Source organism: Ictalurus furcatus, chromosome 28, assembly GCF_023375685.1.
Source record: "Ictalurus furcatus strain D&B chromosome 28, Billie_1.0, whole genome shotgun sequence".
In the NCBI taxonomy this organism is placed as follows: domain Eukaryota; kingdom Metazoa; phylum Chordata; class Actinopteri; order Siluriformes; family Ictaluridae; genus Ictalurus; species Ictalurus furcatus.
In genome coordinates this window covers 5073114-5098933 of record NC_071282.1, presented here as the reverse complement: position 1 = coordinate 5098933, position 25820 = coordinate 5073114, and the positions used below count along the sequence as shown (strand labels likewise).

At 39.7% G+C, this 25820-nt stretch overlaps 1 protein-coding gene and 1 non-coding gene across 4 annotated transcripts in view; both read right to left on the bottom strand.

The window, feature by feature from the left end:
- Positions 1–825: 825 nt before the first annotated feature.
- The window catches only part of doc2b (double C2-like domains, beta), a 163886-nt gene continuing 138891 nt past the window's right edge, over positions 826–25820 (bottom strand). The window contains exons 1-9 of one of the 3 annotated variants that reach the window (XR_008385027.1): positions 5191–5330; positions 4572–4626; positions 4271–4301; positions 4007–4062; positions 3423–3461; positions 3094–3148; positions 1732–1773; positions 1414–1457; positions 826–918 (exon numbers count right to left, since the gene is read on the bottom strand). Coding sequence is in view for 1 of the 3 variants with exons in the window: in XM_053617972.1 (XP_053473947.1) it covers positions 12506–12642; positions 12772–12868; positions 14465–14546; positions 17818–17975; positions 23553–23679 (601 nt within the window). In the remaining 2 variants the exon portion in view is untranslated. Of the gene's footprint in view, positions 919–1413; positions 1458–1731; positions 1774–3093; positions 3149–3422; positions 3462–4006; positions 4063–4270; positions 4302–4571; positions 4627–5190; positions 9555–9601; positions 12643–12771; positions 12869–14464; positions 14547–17817; positions 17976–23552; positions 23680–25820 lie in introns of those variants that run through there. The other 2 variants (XR_008385026.1, XM_053617972.1) reach the window with 2 other exon arrangements.
- On the bottom strand, positions 3835–3968 carry LOC128603964 (small nucleolar RNA SNORA18). The gene has a single exon (XR_008385124.1). It is a non-coding gene; the product is annotated as a small nucleolar RNA SNORA18 (small nucleolar RNA).

Sequence of the window (25820 nt, the reverse complement as noted above, 5' to 3'; positions counted from 1 at the left end):
ACACACTCCTTACCATCTGTTTAAATCATAGCTAAACTACATCAGGCCATAAGCCATGGTGCCTGTTCTACCTCCTTTCCCATTTCTCAGCACATTTGTGTCAGTATAAAATAAAACTGACTGGAACATCTCAAACAGCAGCACTTTCAGCCAAACAAACAGAGGGGGGGAAATGGAAAGCTGAAAGCTGTGCTCTCTGAAGAGAATCCTTTAATCTGCATCCCATGACCCGTGGGAAACGCCAAGAGCAGAGTCTCTGCTTGGCAGAAAGTCTCCCGTCTTAATGCTGCTTAAGTGCTCTCTGTATTCCTGCGATCATCTGGGTGACGCACGAACGGCTCTGCGTTTATGTGCCATGACGCTTCCAATAAACACCTACAAGGATGCAGCCTCCTGTTTTAATCACACCATGTCATCGTTCATCATACCGGATATCATCGTTTACCTTAAACAAGTTCAAAATGGCGATACACGGGTAAGCCGCGTCGTAGGGGTACATCTCGATAAACAGCGAGATGTCACATGTCCATGTCTAACCTCTTACAACACAACCAAACCCATTACGAACTGCTGAAGGCAGGCAGGGTGGCGTTACGATATTCCCAGAAGGATGTGTTGCGCAAGACGCCAGAAAGCCCACACGACCCAAGAACAAAAACACGTGACAACATGAGACAGAAAAAAAAAAAAAAAACCAAACAAAAAAAGTAGTTCCTCTGGTATAAAAGGAAGTCAGTACTGTACATGTTAACCACAGAGACAAATACAATGGGATAAAAACAAGCTTTCGTTTTTAGATAAAACAAAAAATTTCAAACCTACACATCAGATCTCAAATACTTTTATTGGAAACATGACACAGAGAGCCACGCAGACATCCTTTTGCTCATCAGCAGACTTCCGGGTTCATCTGTTGAACTAGGAAGAAAACAAAAAAACAAAAACCCAAGGTCAGAGGAGATCATAAACGGGAACACGAGCACTAAAGTTACGAATTAGTTCTGTACAATGCAATAAAGCGTTTATGTCATCCTTTGTGCCCGTTATTTTACGTATATAGACGTCAGTGCGTTCTTATAAAGCTAATGAATGCTTATTGCGGCTGTAGAGCAGGACTAGTCATGAACTTCCCCCAAGCGATACTACTGTCCATCACATGACCAACCAATGAGGTGCAAAGTAAACAACAGAAGTCCCTGAAAGCCTGCAAATGCTTTTCAGTATCGGAGGCGTTATGTTGCAAAAGACTGAAATGTTGCCCTTTAGACAGCAGGCGTCTCGTCAATCCAAAAGAAACCTGCATGGTATCTCTCAGGGCGCTGATGTGGGATCACGGCGTTAAGGATCGCCAGTGGTGATACGTGGCTGACCCCCTTTGAAATGTGATCCCGTCTGTTGCTTAGAGAGTCTCACCGTTCGTTTCGGAGAATCCCACGGCCATGTGCCCACTTCAAAACCTGTCCAAAAAAAAAAAAATAAATAAATTTTAAAAAATGGTTAACGTTACAATCAAAAGCAAAACGAACAGCGGCATGCTTTAAACGTGTTCCCAGTGGACCGTGCCGGTTCTCCCGACACGATCCACTGGGATGGGATATGCTTTCCGGTCATGTCCACAGCAAGTCGAGAACTTCACCTCCCGAAAGCCTTGGTATATGACCGATTAAATAAAAACCACTCAACTGTATAAGATCGATAGATATATATATATAAAAATAAAGAGGTAGTCACCTGACTTGGATTCCTGAATCTCAGTGCAGTCTCAGGATGGACCTGCAAACAAATTAAATTAATGATTAAATTTTTTTTCAGCTCAACAAATCTTTCTAGACGCTGACTAGTGCAGGTCAAGGCTTGGGGGTTAGAGCTGTGGCTGAAATCACGTGAAAACACCACAAGTGCTCGTGTGTGTGCGCTCGCTGGCTAAAGCCTGACTGCACGGCCTCAAATCGGGCATGTGAAACGCAGCAGCCGCAAAAAATAACGGCGACAAAACAAGCGAGGGTTTCACAAACGGCATTTCATTTCAGCACAACACTAAAAACGTCAGTACTGAAACTAGGGCTTTGGGTGACAGCATTGGCAGGCACCAAATCAGCCAGCACAAACGTTATGGAACACCCACGCCTGATTCGCTCTCATGGAATAAACACTGCTTAATGAATTAGTCCTTGGCAAACTTGCTTTGTTTGGCAGAACTTTACTGATTGCCAACTACTGCTTAGGGTTAATAGTTTGTTCATGTTAAATAATGCAGAAACATTTAAGGCATTTGAAACAGTGTTGACCGTGTTTGGTAATATTTGGGTGCAGTATTTATTCACACCAAAGAGGGAAACTTTGGGGGGGGGGGAAAGTGGATTATGGTTTCCACCAATAAAACTGGCTGACTGATGATTCTCACTGAGAAATCAAAATCAAGAAATCCACGTTTGTCAGAAAGCTCACTGAAAAAACAAAATACTGAAATGAAACTATAAAACTGATAATTGCTGGATTTTCCTCACCAACCGAAAATGAGTCATGGTCATGCATGCTTCTAGTTAACCATCACAGGTTCGCGCATGCATATATAATGAGACAACACATCACAATCAAACAAGGCAGGGGGAGAACAAGATTGTCTAAGGTTATAATGGAGCGTTACACAAAAAAAATCCTTGTATTTGCATGTCCTTCACCCATATGTATTGTTATATAATCATACCTCTCCATTTAATTAAAAAAAAAAACAAAAAACAAAAAAACCCACTTTCCTTCAACCATAGATAGGAAGTCATTTTTTACCAATACATACATTTCCCTTACAATTTCTATCCATTGTTTTATATTTGGTGGTTCTCTTCTACCGTGCCAAATTAAATTATGAATTTTTTTTAAAACATGAAGCAATCCAACAGCCAGCCAGCTTTGAATCCCATCAGCACAAGGCAGAAAACCCCTCGCAATAGTTCACACGTATGCAATACCCAAGATTTCCTCTAATATTTAGGACTGTGGGGAAATGCTTGAGCAGTGCCGTAAAAAGTGCTTACTGAAGTGACACAGGAAGTAGGTGTGAACCTGGATGGATAAACGGACGTGCATACATACCCATCATTAAACAGCACCACGTCGTTAACGCAAGGGTCTCTCGGGACGGACGTTCCTACAGAACAGAAAGTCAATTTAAGCACGCGATCAAAAGAAATACTCTAGGAGAGTTTTTTTTAAAGCCACGGCAATGTCTCGGCACCACCTGGGACCCAACGCACGAAGGCTATAAGGTCCATGGCGGAAGGTGTTCGAGTTGCTCTTGCACTGCCATTTGAACAATCCAGTTAGATATATACGACTGGATGCAGATACCACACAGTGCTGAAAAATTTAAAATCAACACAACCTTCAACCAACTTGTCATGAAATTCAGGCTCAACACTCACCAGCGGTGGGACAAGTGCGCCCTCGTCTGGACGCCAGAGCTGCAACAAGAACAGCACGCAGAGTGTTACAACTCACTTTCTTAAACATTAAAATGTTCCCAATATTTTACAAATCCAAATGGAACAGTCCATTTGAAAAGTTGAAACCTTTATCTAAAATGGTTCATTACCTGCCAAGAATCTAAAACAATCCATTAGGTCTACACCTTTTGATAAACCATATGGAAACGTTCGTCGTCAGTGATAATGCGCTGACGAATATTAACTGAGGAGGCGTGCAGCCCCTGGACACGAATAATCAGTGAGAAGAAAACGTTAATATGAGCAAATAAAAATAAATCTGAAAGGTTAACGCGGATAAAATTGATTCCCTTTGGATTTGTCCTGAAGTCACAAGTGCACAGTGCAAACGTTTTGTCCTGCAGCATTTGCCCACAGAGTTAACGGGAGTAACACGATGGGTAAAGCTATACCACAGAGTTCATCTCTGAGGCATTTCCAACGACACGACTCTACTGTGAGGGGCCAGTCGGGATAGACCTCAGGAAATTTGTGGTAAAGGGGAAAAACTACAGCTTGCTTACTTGTATGCAGCACCAACATCTTCATGAAGGTCGCAACGAAGGTCGCGTCAGCAGAGCTAGAAAAATAGAAAACAACGCTTTTAAAACATCCAATAATGAGTACTTCTCCTTTAAAAAAGCAAAGAAAGACAAAACAACAATGTGTTCAGAGAGGCTAATTTCTTTCATGGGCATAAGAGCAGTTGAACATAAAAAGCCAATCATCATGACAAGAAATTCTTAAAATATACATGGGGGGGAAAATAAAGAAAAAGGGAGATTTACCTCAAGTTTGGCCAGGATGGCTATCCATGACCTGAAGAAAACAACCAAAAGGTTACTATGGGTTTGAATTGATCCAGGTTTTAATAAGCTAGCTAGCTAGCTAAATAAATAAATAAATAAATAAATAAAAAATGTCCATTCCCATAAGTAGCACTGCTATGATTTGAGCACAGCAGTGAGTTGCTGAGAACAGAGTTGTACTCTTTGCACTGTACTAGTTCTTCACTAAGCCCACCATCACTAGGCCGTAACTAGGACTGTGCACATCCATAGTTAGGAGAAATGAATTACTTGCCATTACTTTTGGAAGCTCTGGATGCACCAGTGATGCAGGAAAACATGCACACCCAGGCACCCTGAAAAGGGGAACAACAACAAAAAGAAGTGTAAATACATGCACGTGATGCGTCAGTGATGTTAGGAGTAGCATAGTGTTAAAGATGTCCCAGGCCTCATTGTCACCTCAGCAATCAATGGTGCAGAGATGAAAGCAAACCTGGACATTATGTAGCCATGCAATCAGTGGAACTGATCCATGACAGAGGAAGAAATTCCAGTTTGTGGACGATTTCACATGGCTTTCATAGAGAAGAAGAAGAGCTGTAGCGCGTGCGCCGGCGCGTGCAGCATGGCACCGCCTGACTAGCTTAGCTAAACTCACAGCTCGTGTTGAGAAACTCTGCTCGTTGCTCAAGAAAAGATAGGATGATACGATTGAAAAGATTTCCTGCAAATTACATTCCAACTTAATTAAATTTACCCTCCAAGCTGCTTGGCTTCAGCACGTGGCGGTTTATAGACGAAAAGTCAACGTGGAGTCTTACATGTGTGGTCAAAACTGCTCTTAATTAGGCATGGTATCTAAACAGAGCGTACAACGTTAAAAATAGTGAGTTAAATGCCAAAACGGATATATTTACCCAGTTAAAGGCGCCTTGTTCTTGTCCATGTCAGCTAGGCAAAGCGAACAGAAAGAAAGAGACCGGAAGAAGTTCAGCCTAAGAGTTTCTATCTGGCTCCCACCCACATCCAGAGAAACACCGCCCCTTGCTCCGTGATTGGCTAGTAGTTCATACTCATAAGCCAGACACCAACAGTATCCAATAAGAAGAACGTGGAGGCGGGATTTATCGGACAAATAGGCGGAAAAGTAAGTCGCTGGAAAACTTTACGACAGAGTTTTACGACAGGTTCGACCACGCTAGCTTATGAAAATAGAGCACAACATATTAAACAATAGTTTCTTATTTTATTAACATTTTATTAATAGAAATTTTCCTACTCAAACTGTTATTCAGATGATTGATTATTTTTGTTTATTATTTTATTCATTTATTATCCATTATTATATTTATTAATATAATTATTAATAAACTTGGCAATATATATATATACATTATATATATAATGTATATATATATATAATATATATAATGTATATATATATATAATATATATAATACATATATATATATAATATATATACATATACATATATATATAATATATATACATATATATATAATATATATACATATATATATAATATATATACATATATATATAATATACATATATATATATAATATACATACATATATAATATATATACATACATATATAATATATATACATACATATATAATATATATACATTATATATATATATAATATATATACATTATATATATATATAATATATATACACATTATATATATATAATATATATACATTATATATATATATAATATATACACATTATATATATATAATATATACACATTATATATATATATAATATATACATTATATATATATATAATATATACATTATATATATATATAATATACATTATATATATATATATAATATACATTATATATATATATAATATACATTATATATATATATAATATACATTATATATATATAATATATACATTATATATATATAATATATACATTATATATATATATAATATATACATTATATATATATATAATATATATACATTATATATATATAATATATATACATTATATATATATAATATATATACATTATATATATATATAATATATATACATTATATATATATATAATATATATACATTATATATATATTATATATACATTATATATATATATATAATATATATACATTATATATATATATATAATATATATACATTATATATATATAATATATATACATTATATATATATATAATATATATACACATTATATATATATATAATATATATATATATACACATTATATATATAATATATATATAAATATATAATAAATATATATATACACACGCGCACACACACACACACACACATTATATATATATATATATATATATATATATATATATATATATATATATATATATAAAGTTTTCCATTGAGACAAGTTTCTAACATGCATGTTTACAAATTTGATCCTGTTCATGTCTTCACATTGATGATCTGAGAAGAGCAGTAGTACACCAGATCTGAATGAAGGTCAGATGAGGCATAAAGTTTCACACTTTTGGGATTTACACACAGGGTGATGCGAGTAGGGTGTGATGGGTTTTGTTTTCCAGTACAGGAAAGTAAATAAGCAGAGATGGGAAATTTGTAGCGTTTCTGATTTTCTTCAGTGCTGATTCCATCATGCTCCTGCTGCTGATTTACTCACCTGCTTGCAAGTCCTGCAGGTGAGAGAATCAATAACCGGTTGAATAAAGTGTTTGCTATCTCTGCCTCAAGCATTTACCAGTATTACCAGAAGTAAAGGATTCTCAGAGTGAGGACCTTCCTCTCCTACTCGTACTCTCTCAAGTGTTCTTCCAGACATTATGGTGCATTCCTCTCTGGTCTCATTTCTGTTTTGCTCACATCCTGTTTAAAACAACAACAACAACAAAATATAAACTCTCACCACACTGAACTTCATCCAATCCAAAAGCATATTCTTGGATGTTTTGGCTTCACCGTGTCTAACTCCAGCTGCCCTGGGACTTTGAAGGTACCACACTGACTCCATGGCGTTCTGTGCCGTCTTAGTCGCCATGTTCCAGGGTGTCGGGAATGTTCTGGACTTTCTCGAAGATATGATCCAAAGCTAACAACTGCTCCTTCATCCCGCTTTATTCTTTGTGTAGCCTAAATGTAATTCATGCTGCTGTTTTATAACACTAATAATGAGTACTCTGCTGTTCTCCCAGGTGGACGGAGATGTTGCCATGTCGAAGATGCTGCCAAAATGCTGCTTCTGCACCAGAAACACGTAATGGTCAGTTCAGTGTGTACCTCCTTGAATTATTACGTGAATAATGTATGTGCTTGTATATTATATTCCTGTTTGCTATATATTAGTACTATTTATTATGGGTCAGTAACGGATGAGCATCCAACCTGAATAATTTCTGTGTTTACGTGTACACTGTTTTGACAAAAGACTTTCACACGTTTGCTTTGTCGTCATAAAGGAGTCGCTTCCCAACGGCTAGTGTAATTTGGTCGTCATCTCTTAAACCATCCTCATTTCCGAGGTCCACTTTAAAGGGTGAGTACGTTTGTGTACGTGTTCAAGTGTGAATTGACCTACAAACTTCATCCGAGTCAGTGTGGATTTGACTGCAGTGCAGATAAATAACAAAATTACTGCGAAGAAATTCGTCTGTTATCAATACAGTCTATTATCGAGTCAAGTCGAGTGGATTTTTATGGTCATTCTTCTCTATAGCTAGTATACATTGGAACAAAATGTCGTTTGTCCAGGACCACGGTGCAACATTTCATAAGACTACATAAAGTGCAAATACACAACAGCGTGAGACGAGTGCAAGACAACGGATACACAGTACACGTACCATTCCTAAACCAGATCCAGTAATGACCTATGAAAACAGGTAGAGGTAGAGAGATAGAGGTCTTTCAGAAGATATATTCTTGGAGCTGGATAGATCCTCACCACTATTGCTCTTCTAGGGTTAAGGCACTGGGAAAAATGTATTAGCATGTAAAATCAGATCTATTAAGTGCAGAATGCCATATTGCTTTGCTTAAGAATATTTAGGTAGAATATTAAGTCATTTAATTCAAGTTGAAATGAAGTACCTGGGAATCTCTACAGTAAGAAATCTGAGATTCGCAAATTAATAAATTGTATTCATTTGTTATACTTGTATTGTTGTATTTTTTAATATAAATTGAGTGTTTTGTATAATTATTAATAGATGAGTAGTTAGTGGTGGAGGCCATTATAGTTAAATAGGTTTGTTGTTTATTGGCTGCTGTATTTCATAACCAACTGCTATAATGTACTGAATGAACATCATTTAGTATTTTTTATTTATTTTTCCATATCTCCAACCATGTTTATTGTGCGTTAAATTCTGTTGTTTAGCTCGGGCTGAGAAAGAGGAAGGGCATGCTGTATACAAGTACTCATTTATTGTAATCAAATCAATCCATCAAATCAACAAATGTTTATTTCTTTATCATTCAATGACATGTAGTGAAGGTGATATAAATGTTCTATTGTTTCAATCAACTTTACATTTTCACCAAAACGTTGGTGAAAAAACCCCCCCAAAATTTTCCATGTTGTTGATTGATGGGCAGTGTAAAACTTACCAGACCCTCGTTGGCCCTCGTCTATTTATCAGGAGAAAAGAGCTTGCCATTTCTGCTTTGATAAAGCATGTTATTGCTTCACCAGGAAACACAGATTGTCTGGAGGCACACCTTGAGGAAGTAATGAATTTGGCTACTTGAAGATTTTTTTCCCCCCTAGCATGTTCTGACGGATTCTTGATTGACAGGAAGCAGACATCTCAGCTGCAGACTCATGAGGTAGAACTGCTCTGCATGTGGCAGCAGGGGAGGAAGACCTGAGGATGGTGAACTTCCTGCTCAAAATGGACACTCATGAACATTAACATTAGCCAGCGTGAGAGAGGCCTTTAGTTGCTTAGAAGTTACCCTGGGTTCCTTTGCGACCTCGTGGACTGTTACACGTCTTGCTCTCGGAGCGATATTTGTTAGTCGATCACTCCTGGGGACGGTAACAACGGTCTTGAATTTCCTCCATTTGTACACAATCTGTCTGAGTGTGGATTGGTGGAGTCCAACCTCTTTAGAGATGGTTTTGTAACCTTTTCCAGCCTCATGAGCATCAGCAACTCTTTTTCTGAGGTCCTCAGAAATCTCCTTTCTTCGCGCCATGATACACTTCCACAGACACGTGTTGTGAAGATCAGACTCTGATAGATCCCTGTTCTTTAAATAAAAAAAGCGCGCTCACTCACACCTGATCGTCATCCCATTGATTGAAAACACCTGACTCTAATTTCACTTTCAAACTAACTGCTAATCCTAGAGATTCACATACTTTTGCCACTCACAGATATGTAACATTGGATCATTTTCCTCAATAAATAAATGAACAAGTATAATATTTTTGTCTCATTTGTTTAACTGGGTTCTCTTAATCTACTTTAAAGACTTGTATGAAAATAAGATGATGTTTTAGGTCATATTTATGCAGATATATAGAAAATTCTAGCACCACTGTAATATACGGCTGGTGGTGATATCAAGTGGGAGGGCTAAAAATCTATCAAATAGTACATAAGATTAATAAAGTTACTAAGGACACCTAAAAGACGCAGTGTAATATTTCCTTCCCAAAGACTAGTTAACTCAACAGGCCGTGGTCAAGTTTTCTGTCCATGCCTTGTTGGTTTTAAATGCTTTAGCTAAGAGCCATCGACAACACCATCACAGTGGAGATTGGGAGTAATGGCTGTGTAAACCCAGAACTTTCTGAAAGCAAACAAGGATTATAGGCTGGTTCTCTACTTTATTAGACATAGTTTTTCCAAATCAGAACATATATAAATAGCACATCTTCGCCAGAGTAAAAAACACGCAAGATATAATACTTGAACATTTCTTTTTAAAACAGACATAAAGAAAATGACACATTCTGGTGTCCGGTCTTTTCTTTTTCTTTCTTTCTTTTTTTATCGGACTAGTGTAGATTCATATTCTAAATGAAGTAAACCATGTGATAGTTCAACTGTTAAAAATGATATCAAATCATTTGCGTCATTTATTAAGATGCCTAAGAAGTGTTTGTGTTGGAGTTAATAGTTAATAGTGTGGTTAATAGTTCTACAAATAGTGCCAACATTAGTTTCCCTTTAATTTAATGCGCAGTGTTATTTAAAAAAAAAAAGAAAAAAAAAAAAGAGTAGAAACCAGAATGTGTCGTTTCATGCTTTAAACATCTTCCACTTGAACCCCGGACCCCAGCCACATACAGTGTGTCATCGAGTGATAATATTCCGATTGATGCATTATTCTGACACAGACAGGAATAGAAATATGCCAAATGTTATCATATAGTTTCCATATTAAAAGCTAATATCCGTCTAGGAATCCTTGTAAAGTGAGCGGTGCAAAAAAAAAACTTCACTGTTAGAAAAGAAAAGGCACGATAAATTCTGCCATTCGGTGCAACACGAGGTGATGGTGAACGAGGAGTAGGAACATAGAAATTTCATCAGAGAACCACTAGAAATGCAAACAATCGCCTGAGATTGGGGGGGGGGGAAAAAAAAAGGAAAACAAGACAAGATTCTTTTTTTTTGTTGTTGTTGCAGTTACATGCGATCACATTTCCGGAAGATAGAGCAGCCGGACAGGCGACGGGACAGCGTTCGAGGGTACAAAAAAACGTCCAAGAAGAAAACACGGACATTCCATGATCTTTTAGCATCGACGAGTTCTCTTTTACAGAAGAGTATCAAACATTAAGCAAAGTCAGTTTAATGAACGTTTAAGAACATTGCATGCATTTCTTTTCTTTTCTTTTCTTTTTTTTTACGCTATAGAGCTTTTGAGTACAAAGGCAACAGATTACAAAAGATGTCATAAGTCTGGCTGTTGCACTGAGTGCTTTGATAAGAAGATCTGCCTTACTGAGCAAGGTCGACGTACTAAGACCTCATGCCTGGGCATATGAAGATATCGACATTGCTAGAGCTCTAAAACTACTCGAAAGTGGACGTCCACATCAATTTAAAATGTACTACACAAAAAAATAGATATAAATACTAGCCGGAAAATAAATACGTAGTAAAAGTCCATTAATAATAACTAAGAAATCCACTGAAATGCATGCTAAATATGTTTTTAGATTGTGCCAGAAGATTTCTTTAGTGGATGATATTTAAAATTAATTAAAAAAAAAAAAAAAACATAACAGAATAATCCTAGTTTAAATAATTAAAAAAAAACCCTTTCATTCAAGCATGGTTCTAGGAATCATTTACTATCTGAACTAACGGTCTAAAGAAATGATTCGTAACACCATACTGAACGTCTTGATCCGTACAGGGCTCGAGAACATCAACACCTACGTTACTATACGTTACCAGAATGACTAGAGGATGATCCAAAACTTCAATCGCTTACCTGGAGCAGAATTTCTGCTTGGAGGCATTTCAAATGTTGTTGTTGTTGTTGTTTTTTATATGTAAACAGGACAGACGTTGGTCCATCGCTTTTTCAGCATCACATTCTCAATGGTGTGGCTAAATAAAACACATTCATCAATCCGTACTGACACTGGGTCCTGAATTTAAAAAACAAACAAACAAACAAACAAACAACACCAAAACGACTTTGCTAAGAGAATAAAATGAACTAAAAATAGGACATCTAAAATCCATCAAACTGTCTTTTTTTCCACTATGTAGAGTATTTATGAACTGGATTCTAGATGTAAACATTCGATGGTTTCTTGATCAATTCTCTCTTCCAAAATCATTCAAGGTCTAACCATACTCCTGATCTGAAGTGATCTGAACATCCATCGATAGCTCGTGTAAACAACATTCTTCAATACATACTAAACATCAGAGGGAATCGAAAGAGCAGAGAGAACAGCAAGTTGAACAGTATTTAAACGCTTGAACACGATCCCCTGCTTTTTTTGCGAGGGACAAACACCTCTTCATAAATCAACACAAGCTGGCCCAAGAAGCTCAAAAGCCACATCGAACAGTAACACCAGGGGAAGTACATACAGGGAGAGATTTGGGGATGACGGGAAAAGAGGTCACTTTGGTACCCATCTCTGGACTGTAGTGTTGGAGGTGACGGTCAAAAGGCCAAGCGTTACGTTCTCGCAGGAAGGGGAACGGGTGCTGGCGTGTCAGACTTCAGTCGTTGAAGCCCGAACCAGGGAGTTCGTTAGTGAGTGTATGCCAACGCTCGATTTTCTTGTCCTTGTTTTTGAGACAGTCGAACCAGTGTTTCAGACGCTCGCCGTTGGCGTTGATGCCTAGAGACACTCCACCTGGGTGGAAAAAAATACGCATCGACAATCCGGTTTGATTCATTGAACATGACAAGCCACAGGTTACGTGGAACATGTTGTGAACGCGAGAGCCGTAAGACACCCAACGGACACCACAAACTTACTTACCTATAAAATCATTGGATTTGCCAATGTCATAGTCCCAAACAGTCACCTCAAGGGTTTTCTTGCTCAGTTCTGTATACTTAATCTCATAGAAGAACTCCTATGTAAAAACAAGGAGATAAATGAAACACCTATAATAGCGCATATGCTTCTGAACAGGGGAATCCGAGAGGTGAATAATAACACAGTGGCAAGAAAAGAGCTTGAAAGAAGTTTCAAGATAGTAAACTGCAGAATAATTACCATTCTTCAAGAGAATAGACAATACACCAATCAGCCATAACATTAAACCACCTGCCTAATATTGTGCAGGTCCCCCTTGTGCCGTCAAAACAGCTCTGACCCGTCGAAGCGTGGACTCCACGAGACCGCTGAAGGTGTGCTGTGCTATCTGTCTCCAAGACGTTAGCAGCAGATCCTTTAAGTCCTGTAAGTTGTGAGGTGGGGCCTCTGAGGATCAGACTCGTTTGTCCGGCACGTCCCACAGACGCTCGATCGGATTGAGATCTGGGGAATTCGGAGGCCGAGTCAACACCTTGAACACTTTGTCATGTTCTTCAAACCATTTCTGGGCGCATTATCCTGCCATTAGGGAATACTGTTGCCATGAAGGGGGTGTACTTTGGTCTGCGGCAGTGTTTAGGTAGGTGGTACGTGTCAAAGTAACATCCACATGAATACCAGGACACAAGGCTTCCCATCAGAATGATGCCCAGAACAATTTGTGTACAGTAGCTCTTCTGTAGGATCGGACCAGACGGGCTAGCCTTTGAGCATCAACAATCCTTGGGTGTCCATCACCCTGTCGCCGGTTCAATGAATGTCCTCTTTTGGACCACTTTTGGTAGGTACTAACCACTGTAGACCGGGAAGACTTGCCGTTTTGGAGCTGCTCTGACACAGTCGTCTAGCCATCACAATTTGGCTCTCGTCAAAGTCGCTCAGATCCTTACGCTTACCCATTTTTCCTGCTTCCAACACATCAACTTTGAGAACTGACTGTTGACTTGCTGCCTAATATACCCCACCCCTTGACAGGTGCCACTGAAACGAAACAATCAATGTTATTCATGTCACCTGACGGTGGTTTTAATGTTATGGCTGATCGGTGTAAATGCAAACAAACTGACTAGTTACTTACATGGAATATAACAACTTTTCAAAACTGATCCGAGTATGAGATTGCACACAGGTAAAGCCCTTTTCAATAGATACGGATAAACACGATCAGTGTTGGGAATACGAGCATCCAGCTGCCCTCTCTACACCGAGAATGTAAAAACAGTGGTGCTTCTGCCAAGAGGTTACGTCTAGGACTTGGACCTTAGTCTTAGGAACGAACAAAACATCAATCCAAAGCGAAAATGAACCTCAGAATATTTGCTCTGCAGTAATCCAAATCAGATTGGAGTAATCCTAATCAGATTGGAGCCCAGAGTAACGAACCTGTGGTGTGAAATGAAGAGAGACTACAAAGGGTCAGTATGCGGTGGTGGTGATCTAAGCTTTTTCAGACATAATTCCGGAGTTGACTGTAATACTGTAAATTAGTCCGTACCACACGTCACATGGACGAGACGTGGAAATAAGTCAAATATGTAAGCAAATCCTAACGATATTACTATGACGATATCTGGCGGCAATTATGAAATGTAAAGAATGGAAAAAAAAAAAAAATCAGCAGCTTGAAGCCCACCTCATTAAACTCTGGATTAAGGGTCTTCTTCTTGACGGCAGTCTTGTGCTTTGACTTTTTGTTCTCATCCGGCTTCAGGTATCTGAAACACATTAAGATGTCGACGTTATTTCAGGTATCACCGTATACTATAATACTGAAATACTCAATTCACCAATCTGACAAATGCATGGGAGCGGTGTACAAACTGATTTCCAGCAGAGGGCACTGCTACATCATACACGTTTTATTTGGGGTTTTTTTCCCGTTCCACCATAGTAAGTCAAGCAGAAAGGATATACCAGTGCATGTTTAACTTGATTCAGCAAAGCAAAAAGATTACAAGAAACTCCCTGAATGCTTTGCTGCAAATGACCCTGACACGACACATCAGGCTTGCCGCTGACCCTCTGGTAATAACGCTGCTCCGAAGGCAGAGAAACTCAGGCCCTGGATGCTGATTAAAGAAGTTCCCCACAGGGAGGTCACGGACGGCACAGTTTAAATCGCGCCTCAGTGTTTTTGTGTGCTGTTAAGATGTGCCGTTTCCCAACAAAGTCCTGCGTATTGAACGGCTCGGAAGGTCTCAGCTTGTGGAAAAGACAAAGCGAGTGAGACGTGGTCATGTTTTTTTTTTTCCCCCCTCTTACTTTACTGATGAACAGACACAACAAAACCAGTTCACAATCTCTCCAGTGCAAAACAGGTAACAGGAGCACCTAAGTGAGAAGTCTCGAAGACGAGCCCCGTGACCTCGCGACCTCGTCTTGGACTCCATGGGTTAGAAGCTAAATGTTTTTTTGAGAGTTGAATTGGGTGCTCGTTTCTGTGTAGTCACTCATGAAGCACGTGACACCGAATACTGTCGCAGATTAAGCGTCTAATTAGCACTCGCTTAATAATATTGAAGGAGCATGATGAACAGGTGAAAGGGGTGTTTGACACACGCCGAAACTTTATGAACTGAAGGCTGTTTAAAGGTACATTGCACACCAGAAGCATAGCTGGGGTTAGCTACGCCACTTGATTTGTCTAATCATATTCTTTTGGTTACCAGCTTGTACAGTGAGAAACAGGATGAACTAGCAACGACTTTCTATTTGAAAGCCACCAGCCAGCTAGCTACACTCTGAGCACAGGGATAGTGTAAATAAGATAAAATTCCCCTAGTTTCATGATGTGGAGCTCTCATTAAGGAATTTTACAGCAACGTTATTAAGTGTGGCGAGAGTGGTTGACAGTAGAGCATGTATTAAATGATTAAATAACAGATTTAGTAATGAATAATGATAATGAGTCTTTATTGATCACATATACATATGCACAGTGAAATTCTTTTCTTTGCATATCCATATGTCGCATATCGCGTATGTCAGGAAGTTGGGGTCGAGCGCAGGGTACACCGCTGCTGGAGGAGAGAAGGTTAAGGGCCTTGCTCAAGGGCCCAACAGAGGCAGCGCTGGGGCTTGAACCCCCGACATTCTGATCAGTAACCAAGAGCCTTAACCGCCAAGCCACCACTGCCCCCAGAGTTGTGCCATCACCTACTGCCTGGCATCCAGCCAAAATGCATGAGCCAGTCGCACTTAGTAATTTAATTCTATAGATTGTGTGCTGATTTTATTTAGTATATTACTTCACCCTACCCTGAAACGAATTCCTGCGCCACTGATGCATACTCCCCCTCCACCCCCTTGCGTCTTTACTCGCCGCTTGAGCTGCTTAATAATGCTGCGGTTTGGTGTAATCCAGGTTTGGGCTTTAATTCTAACCTCCTATGGATGGACATCATCTTAGTGCATGTTTTTGGGAAGAACTTGAGGCACGAACGCTGAGACAACAGTGCCGTGCCTCCTGAGTCCTGATTGGTCAGCTCTACTCAGCTTTAAGACGTTATTTCAGAGCATGTTACTCGTTATTCTCTCGCCCTCTCTCTTGCGCTCTCTCTCAGGAGCCTCTTATCCTCAGATACACTTTTCTGTATACTGAGACCAGCACAGCCACTACAGCCTCAATAAGCCAATATTCAGAAGAGGGATCTCATCTATCTCTCTCTCAACGGCTGACTATGACTAACTGTCTGTGATGGCCATATTTTGTGTCCCTCAAGGCAGAGAATTTTATTTGGTGGAGAAGCTCATGACTCGCCGTTTTCAGATCGGACTTTTTCGACTGCATCACAACACCGTCCGCCCGGAGAAAGGAAAATTTTTTTTTTTTAAAAATGGTGGTTGGCGTCCGAGTAAGCCTAAATAACTACTACCACCCCAAAACAAAAGCGTTAAGAGGTTGGACAGAACGACTGAAATACAGGCGAGGACGCAGGGGTAACTGTAAAAGCGGTGCGTACGTTGCTCCAGCCTTAACGGTATAATTTACTGCGAGTACTCAATAAGCTCTCGCCACAATAGGGAGACACAAATAGGTTCAACAGGTTTAAAAGCATTCCAGAATTGAATAACATGCCACGCTGTGTGATGCTACAGCATAAGCTCTTGGAAACTGATTGCTGTTCATTCCAGTACACAGATGCACAAATGCACTAATCCGGTGAGGTTTTATAAGCAGGTTGAATGCGAGGGTGTTCTGAAGCCTAATTCGTTCTCTGTGCAGACACCAGGATCGTTATTCTAAACGAAACAATGACGGTTAACGCATCCGTGACCATCAAATAGCTTGTGGAGCATCATATCACATGACCGTATGTGGATGCTGCACCTCGTCTCAATCGTTCGTATAAACACACACACACACACACACACACCAAGCTTTTTAAATCCCTAATCAGTCTAATCATGACAGATCAGCAGGTTTGTAGTGTGTTCAGTTTTTCTTAATCCTCAGAATGCAATATTTTCTATCGTACATTACTCATAATGTGAATTGTGAGGAGAAATCCCATATGTATCAGAATTTCCGCTTTATCACCCTCAACCCACAAGCTGTGAACTCAGCATTTAGGACGGAATGTAAATTTTGGTACGTGAGCGCCTTGGCAATTTCTTTCAGACGTGCCCACCTTAGAGTACTGCTCCTTATTGATTACCTTCTTTCATTGCAAGTGAGCTATTCCTATGTATTTTTGAACTCGGTACTGTGGCTCTGTGAATATAGGCTCGCTTTGTGTTCCTGGATGTAATGAAATGTGCTTATGTGGACGATTCTCTGGCAAAGTAGCGGGTTTAATTCTCACCCTTTTCGACGTCGCTGTCCGTACCTAAGCTTGCTGTAAATAGAAAGCGGCGACCTGTTAGGTAATCAGCGATCCCTTACTTCCTTATACAGCTAGCGAAGCTCATTACAGGAGTCGAGTCGAGCAGAGGAGTTGAGACCGGAGAGGGTTTCGTAACCCACAGAGGCAGAGAGAAACTCACGTTTTAACGTAAGGGTCGGAGAAGCCGTTTGCATCCATGGCAGCGAGGTGAGCGCAGCGGATGATGCCCACCACCAGGCCACACTTCTGCGAGCTGTACTTCAGCGAGATCATGATGCGCCCGCGCTCCTCCAACGACTTATCGTCGGTCTTATCGATCTGAAAGGAGAGCGTACGAGAGTGAGAGCTCAGACCGCGGTCGCGCTTTGCGGACCGTGGGCTCGTCGGCATATACCCTAGTTTTGTGTGGAAAAGAAAAATGAAGGTTAAAAATAGAATGAAATGAAATGAACAGAGTAATAGCTTTTCATGTAGTTATGCAAGCAGAACACACAGTATGGTGCAAAATCCCAATATGCACGTTTCCCATTTCCCAGTAATTAGTTTTGTCTGATTCATAATCATCGCTAAAATATCATCTTGCGGTCTAGACCTGTTTAAAAAAATAAATAAATAAATTTTGCCTCCCGGCTGATGCGAGGCCGACTGAGTTCAGAGCGGGGGTTTTTTTTTTCCCCCCGGTTTCCTCCTGAACTCTAAGCCACCTCGGTCCATCAAGCATGAAGTTAATTAGCTGTGGAGGAGGCGTCTCTGCTCGTCGCCCACAGCAGCGCTGTCTCATTTCCGTCCCCTCCGGAGCACGTACACACACCCGTGTGCACACACTCCCTCCTAAACAAACAGCTCCATGCTGGCAGCCAGCTGGTACCTGCTCCAGAAGCCAGAATCGGCTCTAAGAGGAGATCTAAAGTTTATTAGCGGGTTAAACTTTTGTCTGACTGGAGATCCATCATAACCACAGACAGCTGGGTTGAGTGACGCAGTTAGAAGCTAATCGTAATGCACTAATTAAAAGAAGGTTTTTCGAATGTGGGTGTTTGCAGCAGCCTCCGTGTCATCCTTAATACTCATCCAAGCTGTTAGATTTAGTGCTCTAATTTGAATGGCTTATCCTGTCAAACGAGAAGGGAATATTAACACGTTAATGCAGAAAAACAAGAAAGACAATGGCGTTTTGGCTTTCAGGGAGATATTTTGTCGCAGACAACAGGTTTTCGAACAAAGTAAATCTCTCAATTCAAAAACGTGGTAGTGCTGGAAAGCCGGCGGATCGTTCGATCGTTAAAGGAACGGAGCAAGGAAGCATGTGCTTATTAGCAGTACTCAAGAGCGCAACATGCTTGTAATAAGCAGGTGGAATATCTTTTCCGAAATCTACAGAGAACTCAAGTTCCAAAGTTATCGTGTCATCGGCGTCCTTGATTACAGGCATCAAAAATGATTGCGCATCACAGATCCCACCAAATCCCACCATTGCTGCTCTACCTGATACACTCATACCAACACCACACTATGCTAGTTCTATGCTAGCATCGCTGTGGGGATGAGAATCACCCGCCAGCCAAATAATATCTGGCCAGCTGTGGTCCTGTGGTGATGCCTTTCCATTGCTGGAGGGGGAACATAACGTTATAGTCAGAAATTGTACAACGCTGAGTGCTTAAGAATGAAGGCAAGGGGGCCAATACTTTAATCTTCGTATTGAGGATATTTAGTAAAAACAGGCACCTTAAGGGTTTTGTTGGCGTCTGAGCCATTTTATTGGGCATATAGTACATTGTTTTTCTTCTGCAATACCATTATGTTACACACTATGTAGTCTGCATTCATAGAGGAGGGGAAGCCATTTGGAATTTGGCCTAACCTGAAAATGGTCGGTAAAGTGGACAATGATGATATGAATGAAGCTATAAAATATGCATGTAGCTAATAAACTGGTGACTGAATGTCATCTGTTCATCTCTGCTACCCTCCATTCTTTCCATTTTAATAATACGATGATAGATGAATAATTAAAGCCGATACTATATATATAGTAAGCAACGAATGAAACACAAATGGGTGTGCTGTTACAAAAAAAAAAACAACAACAATTAAAGATAGTGTTAAGGGACGTGATGAGTTAGTAACAGCAATGGACACCACGTCTGGGCACGAACCCTATTTTCCCACACCTGTCGAAGAGATTGTGAGTACCAAACATACCATGCTTGGGTGATTGCTAAGTAGTGTCATGTTAAATTTACACATCCGCTGAGGGCATCCCATCATCATGTTTCATTATCGCTGTCCAGCCTAACCGGTCTCGGATCTGACACTATGGCTTTGCTCACAGAGCCTCGGATAATTTGCCGTCGGACACGACCGGCCGTGATGGAGTGTATCGACTTGCTTTCCTTTGCACTTTCTCTTTTTTCGTTGCAGACCGGCGCACTGATTTGTTACATTAAATGACTGTGACAAATGTGTGAGGAAATGAAAGTTTTGGGGGGGGGGGTTGGATTCAGCTGTGAATCTCGGGGCAGTTTTTGGACTTAAGTCATCATAAAGTACACCATCTTAGAGATGTCATACGTCATCATGCATAACACACAACACACAAAGCAGCCGATGCTAGGAAGCTAGCCTGGTAATGTTCGCCACCCTGTGTTTTTGTGAAGCTAGCGAACTAAGGACCTGTTTACACTAGCGCGGTGTTTTCGACCCTCGTAAACGGAGACTTTTGGAAATGCCGGTTAGGGTTACGAGAAGCTTGTGTTAACTGTGAGAGGATTTGCTTATTCACTTGCTGCTCTGTAAATATTCAGCCATATGGATGTGCCCAATAAGAGTTTTATTCTTATAAAGATTCTGACAATGAGGATGACCACAACAGAAGATAATTATATCCGCCGAGGCCCAGACCAGCTTACCGTATATCAGTACAGCAAATCGTGTCATTACTGGGCCAATACTGTTTATTGAGCATGCATTTGAAAAGGGAATACTACTACCACCTCGGTTCATAGCACTTCCATTCCCTTTATAATCCAAACCAACAAGTTTGCAAATACTATAATAATAATAATAATAATAATAATAATAATACAAAAATAGTATTAGTTTTCCAGAGATCTGTGCCGGTACGCAATTTCATTTTATTTCAGCTCTCGGTGCCTCTGAGCCAGGTTATCAACAGCTTCAGAATCTCTGACCTCTCATAGGCTTTCTAAAGAGACTTGGTTTCTCATGGCTTAAACACCTTGAAATGAAAATATTCAAATATGTGACTCGGGGAATCAATTCAGACGAACATATTTTCTGTGTACTTCTGTTTTTTCCTGTGTGCAAGACATTAATGTACAGCCTCGAAGCCAGCGAGTGCTAAAAAGCCGATTCCCATGCAAAGCTTGCATCCATATTTTTTCATATTTGGTCATTACTTTACTATTAGAAAGAACATTTCATGTAATGCCTCCACAAGGAAACAAAAACAACAACAGCCGGACTCATAAACCACTGGTAGACTTCATTCAGCAATTTCCTAAATTACATAATACTGCCCGTACTGCATAAAGTTCATAACGGTTTAAGTGGAGTAATTCTTCAAAAGAGATGCCCTGAACTTCATTAGAAAGACTTTCACTGGGAAAAATACTCTAAAGTCTAAAGCAGTTACTGACCTTGGGTTACCAATCTCATGAGGAAACATGAACAATAATAATAAGGGCTTTAATAAGGGGAACGCACGGAATAGTTTGCTAATCCAGATAATGCGTTTGCCGAGAAGGAAATTTATACCTCATGCCGTGGCTACTGCACCTGAACCTGTTCACGTAATCCTGGCACTACAAAATACCTGGACTTAGGAAGGTCTTAGGCCAGAGGTGTTTTTCATTAACAAGTAAAAAGTGGTGTTCAGGCTAATCTTCAGACAGCTGCACTCGAGCTTAAAGAAAACCCATTTTAATTGGTGAAAGTCCTCTTTGGTTTTGAGCTTCCTTCAAGGATGAATGTCTTGGGCAGTGAATTTACTGTGACAGAAGTTGTACTTGTCACATGCTAAAATGTCTCTTAAGGCGACTCTCACGCGTGTACGTGCGGCTGGGTGAGAATTGAACACGTTCTCTGTTGAACCAGAGAGAATAAAAGTGCTGGAGAGACTTGATCCAGAGCATGTAATGACCAAGTCTCAAGTTTCCCAGCTACTTTTTCAGGCTAAATGGATAATACACTTGCCATCCAAACTAACCAATATTACAGGTTGTGTTTGAATTCGTCTTACAAAACTTTAAGCTATTTTGCAAGCTGAAGTTGCTCATTTGTTAAAGCACTGAACACTTACGCGTCCACAAGCACCCATTTTTCAGCATTTGAGATCACCATTCAGGACCAAGATGATGCCATGACTAATGGCCAGATTTACAGTACATACATGAAGAGATGGAGCGCAAAATGTGACTTGAAGCAGCCATAAAAGGCACATCAAGGCTGTAGCTCGTCATGCTGTTGTAAAACACTGGAAACGGTCAACTAAAGAGCCGCCAAAGAGTTCCAAAAAAATGTACGTTCAGTAAGGAAGAGTGTTATTAAATGGAGACTCTCGTGTCAGAACGAGTGAACGATGTGCAGGGTGTAACTATGGATATGCCTACTGATTTTTTCTCTCTAATGAAAAGACTGTAAACAGAATAATTGACTTTGTATGAAAGCCTGTAATTAAACTGAATTCCATTTCCTTCTGGTTGACTGTGGCTCCTGTAACATTTAAAAACAAAGTGCTTTTAGTGTGTTGAAGTTCTTTGTTAGATGGGAGGAAACTGATGTACGAGTTGCCAGATTTTTCAGTGGAGAAACAGTGGGTTATTAAAACAGTTTATCTGAATAGTTCTTTCACAAAGGTGCTAATTTGTCTTGTATTATTATGCATTAGCATTTATGAGAAGGACCAAAAAAACGACAGTACAAACGTAACAAAATTCTTTTGGAAAACTACACTGTCTATAAAACCGCAGGGAACACTCGTGCAGACAATAATAAATGTATTTATTGGCTGTCGAGTGCAACTCCAAGTCAAATCTCAAGTCAGTCAAGTGCAGTTTCAAGTCAATTCACAAGTAAAGTGAGTCCTAGTCAAATCACAAGTCAGTGAACTGCAATTACAAGTTCGAGTCCAAGTCAAATCGCAAGTCAGTCAAGTGCGAGTCCAAATAAATTTGCAAGTCAAGTGCGAGTCCAAATAAATTTGCAAGTCAAGTGCGAGTCCAGGTCAAATCGCAAGTCAGTCAAGTGCGAGTCCAATGCAAATTATATGTCAGTCAAGTCTAAGTCCAGGTCACATCGTAAGTGAGTCAAGTGCTAGTTCAAGTCAAATTACAAGTAATTCAGGTGCAAGTCAATGTCACATCGTATGTCAGTCAAGTGTGAGTCCAAGTCAAATTACACGTCATTGAGGTGTGAATCCATGTCAAATCGCAAGTCAGTCAAGTGCTACTTCAAGTCAAATTACAAGTCATTCAGGTGTGAGTCCAAGTCACATCATAAGTCAGTCAATTGAGAGTCCTAGTTGAGCTGTGAGCGACTCAGATGCAACTCGAGCCCAAGTCCCTAACGCAATTCCCCATCTAAGATTTAGACACACAGTAAGTCTAACATCATTACATCATCATAACTCAGACGTACAATGCTTGCACATCATCATCAGGCAACTCAATCACTGAACGCTTTCTTATTAGATTAGACTGATATGCAATGTGAACAGCAACAATCATCAGTTTGGCATCTGGAGCTTCAAGCATCTTTGTAAACACCTAATTTTCCAGTTATCCAAAGGCATTTTGATTCACTGTAATAAATAATTTCCGATATTTTCACGTGTATGAGCTCTCATAAGTCTGATGATTAGGAATTACTCACAGGCAGCTGCTTCTCCAGGCAGTTGTAGAAGTTCTTGGTCTGGTTGGGCTTGAGCTTTTTCAGGGGGATCCGAGTCTCGCCGATGAATTCATTGTGCCGGAATTTGTCCTCATCACACACGGAAATCCTGTGGCAACAGTAACCACAGGGACAAGATTAAACGCTGCCATAAAACTCATCAGTGCAACAGGTTGGACAAAAGAGGCAGGGTTCAGGATATTAGAGGTAAATAATGCAATTAGGTGAAGTTGAACAGGGCATTATGACAGGCACAAGGGTTCATCAATCACAAAGGCTGTATCCTCAAGCTTCGTTAATTTCATTTTAATTTGTGGCTGAATGTCGATGATAAATTTCACTTCCCTCCTTAATTAACAGTGCTGTGGAGTATAACGGTCATGGGATTATTTTGTTTACTATCTATTCTGTTTGTTTTATAGCACGTTTACCACTGAAAAGAGATTAGTACGGCTTTGACTGGAGGACCAACTTATTTACAGACTTCTCATGAACCATTTTCGTTTACCATTAGTGCAGACGGTGCAATAACGTATACTGAATTCATTTTTAACACTCTACTGTTATTCACTGCCAATTCCCACATGACACTTGGATCCTAATGAGAGAACGCAAGTTTCTTACCCAATTACACCACTAGAGAGAAACTAAATATATGCTAGGGAAGGATGGAGACACTGCTTCTGCTTCTTTTAGATAGAGTTTGGTGTTGGATTAGGACCAAGTTCCAAATAAAGCACTGAGAGCTCTTACAGCGTTTTCAATTGAACCCTGGCGAGTTTTCGCTCCACAGTGCGGTTTGTTTGCGCAGGTAAGAACGCCAGAGTGCCAGTCGCACACGGGTGTGGGCCAAAACAACCGACCTGAGAGTGTCTTGGTCCAGTTCCAAGTGAACCCTAGTGCAGTTCGAATGCAGCGAGAAAGCTGTTTGACTCTGAATCAACCCAACTGCAGGAAGTGAACCAAACATGCCATGTATTTGAGATTGCATGCACCTTTTTCAGATGATTATATATATATATATATATATATATATATATATATTTTTAAGATACAATCTGCCTAACTGAGCCAAAGGACAGAGCTGTAGGTCTGCAGAAATGCCATGTGTTGTGAATAGTGGGATGAACGAACATAAAGAGAAAATAAAGGGTGGCTTCGCTACACCAAATATCTTAAACTCTTTATTTAAGTGTCAATTCATTTATTTCTCCATGCACGGGTGATTTTTGCGATTCCTACGCTGCACTTTTTTTTTTTTTCCCCCCCTGTCACTGGATTTCTGGCCAGTGAATGAAAGCTATATCCTCCCCAACGTTTTACGCTTTTTTGGTTTGTTTAATTATTGCAGTCGGAAACCAAACCAAATAGCAAATGAACCAAAAGGTATCAATTTAGCTGATTCGGCTTCAGAAAACAGACTAATAGGAATGAAAGCGCCCCGACATTGCAGCACCAATCCAAGCAGAAACAAAGGTCATGTCCAAAAAAAATAAAAATAAATAAATAAAGAAGCAAAAAAACATCTATTGCTTACAAAATTTACAAAGTCATCTTTTTTTTTTTTTTAAATCTCAGAATAATTGTTGCATCAGGATCCCCAAATACAAGAGATTTTCTTAGTTATACTATCATTCTGAAAATGAAGATGGGTTATGACTCATAGTGCTGTTCATGTATCATGTAACTCCTCAGGAATTGACAGATGGTTAGCCAGTGTTCCTGTGAAGTAGTGGGCAGTTTTACAAATCTCTAGCTTTCCAGAGAGATATAAAAAAAAAGGAAAAAAAAAAAAAAAAAAAAAAAAAAAAAGAAGTGGCCGAACTGTATCTTGACAGTACGACGTGTAGCGAATAAATCTTTAAAGGCCTGATGGAAGACGGGTAAAATTTTTAAATTGGAATTTTTTTTTTTCTTAAAGTTAATAAGACAAAAATAGTTAGCTGTAGAATGTACCTATCTAAGTTGTTGCTATAGAAATGACACAGTTTAGATTGACGATCGTAAAATATTACAGTGTAAAGTTTTTTTGAACGCTGAAAGTGATGCATCATGTAGCGCAGAAATGTTTCGTAATATGATATTTTTGCCACGTCGCCAACCCATACTAGATATTATTACATTATTGTTGGACTCCAAGCCATCTGTACGTGAGATGGAATTGACATAGTAAGTGTACATATGTACTATTCTCAAGGTTTTTCTTTTATTGAAGTCTGTGTATGTGTGTAGGTGTGTAGGTGTGTTGGG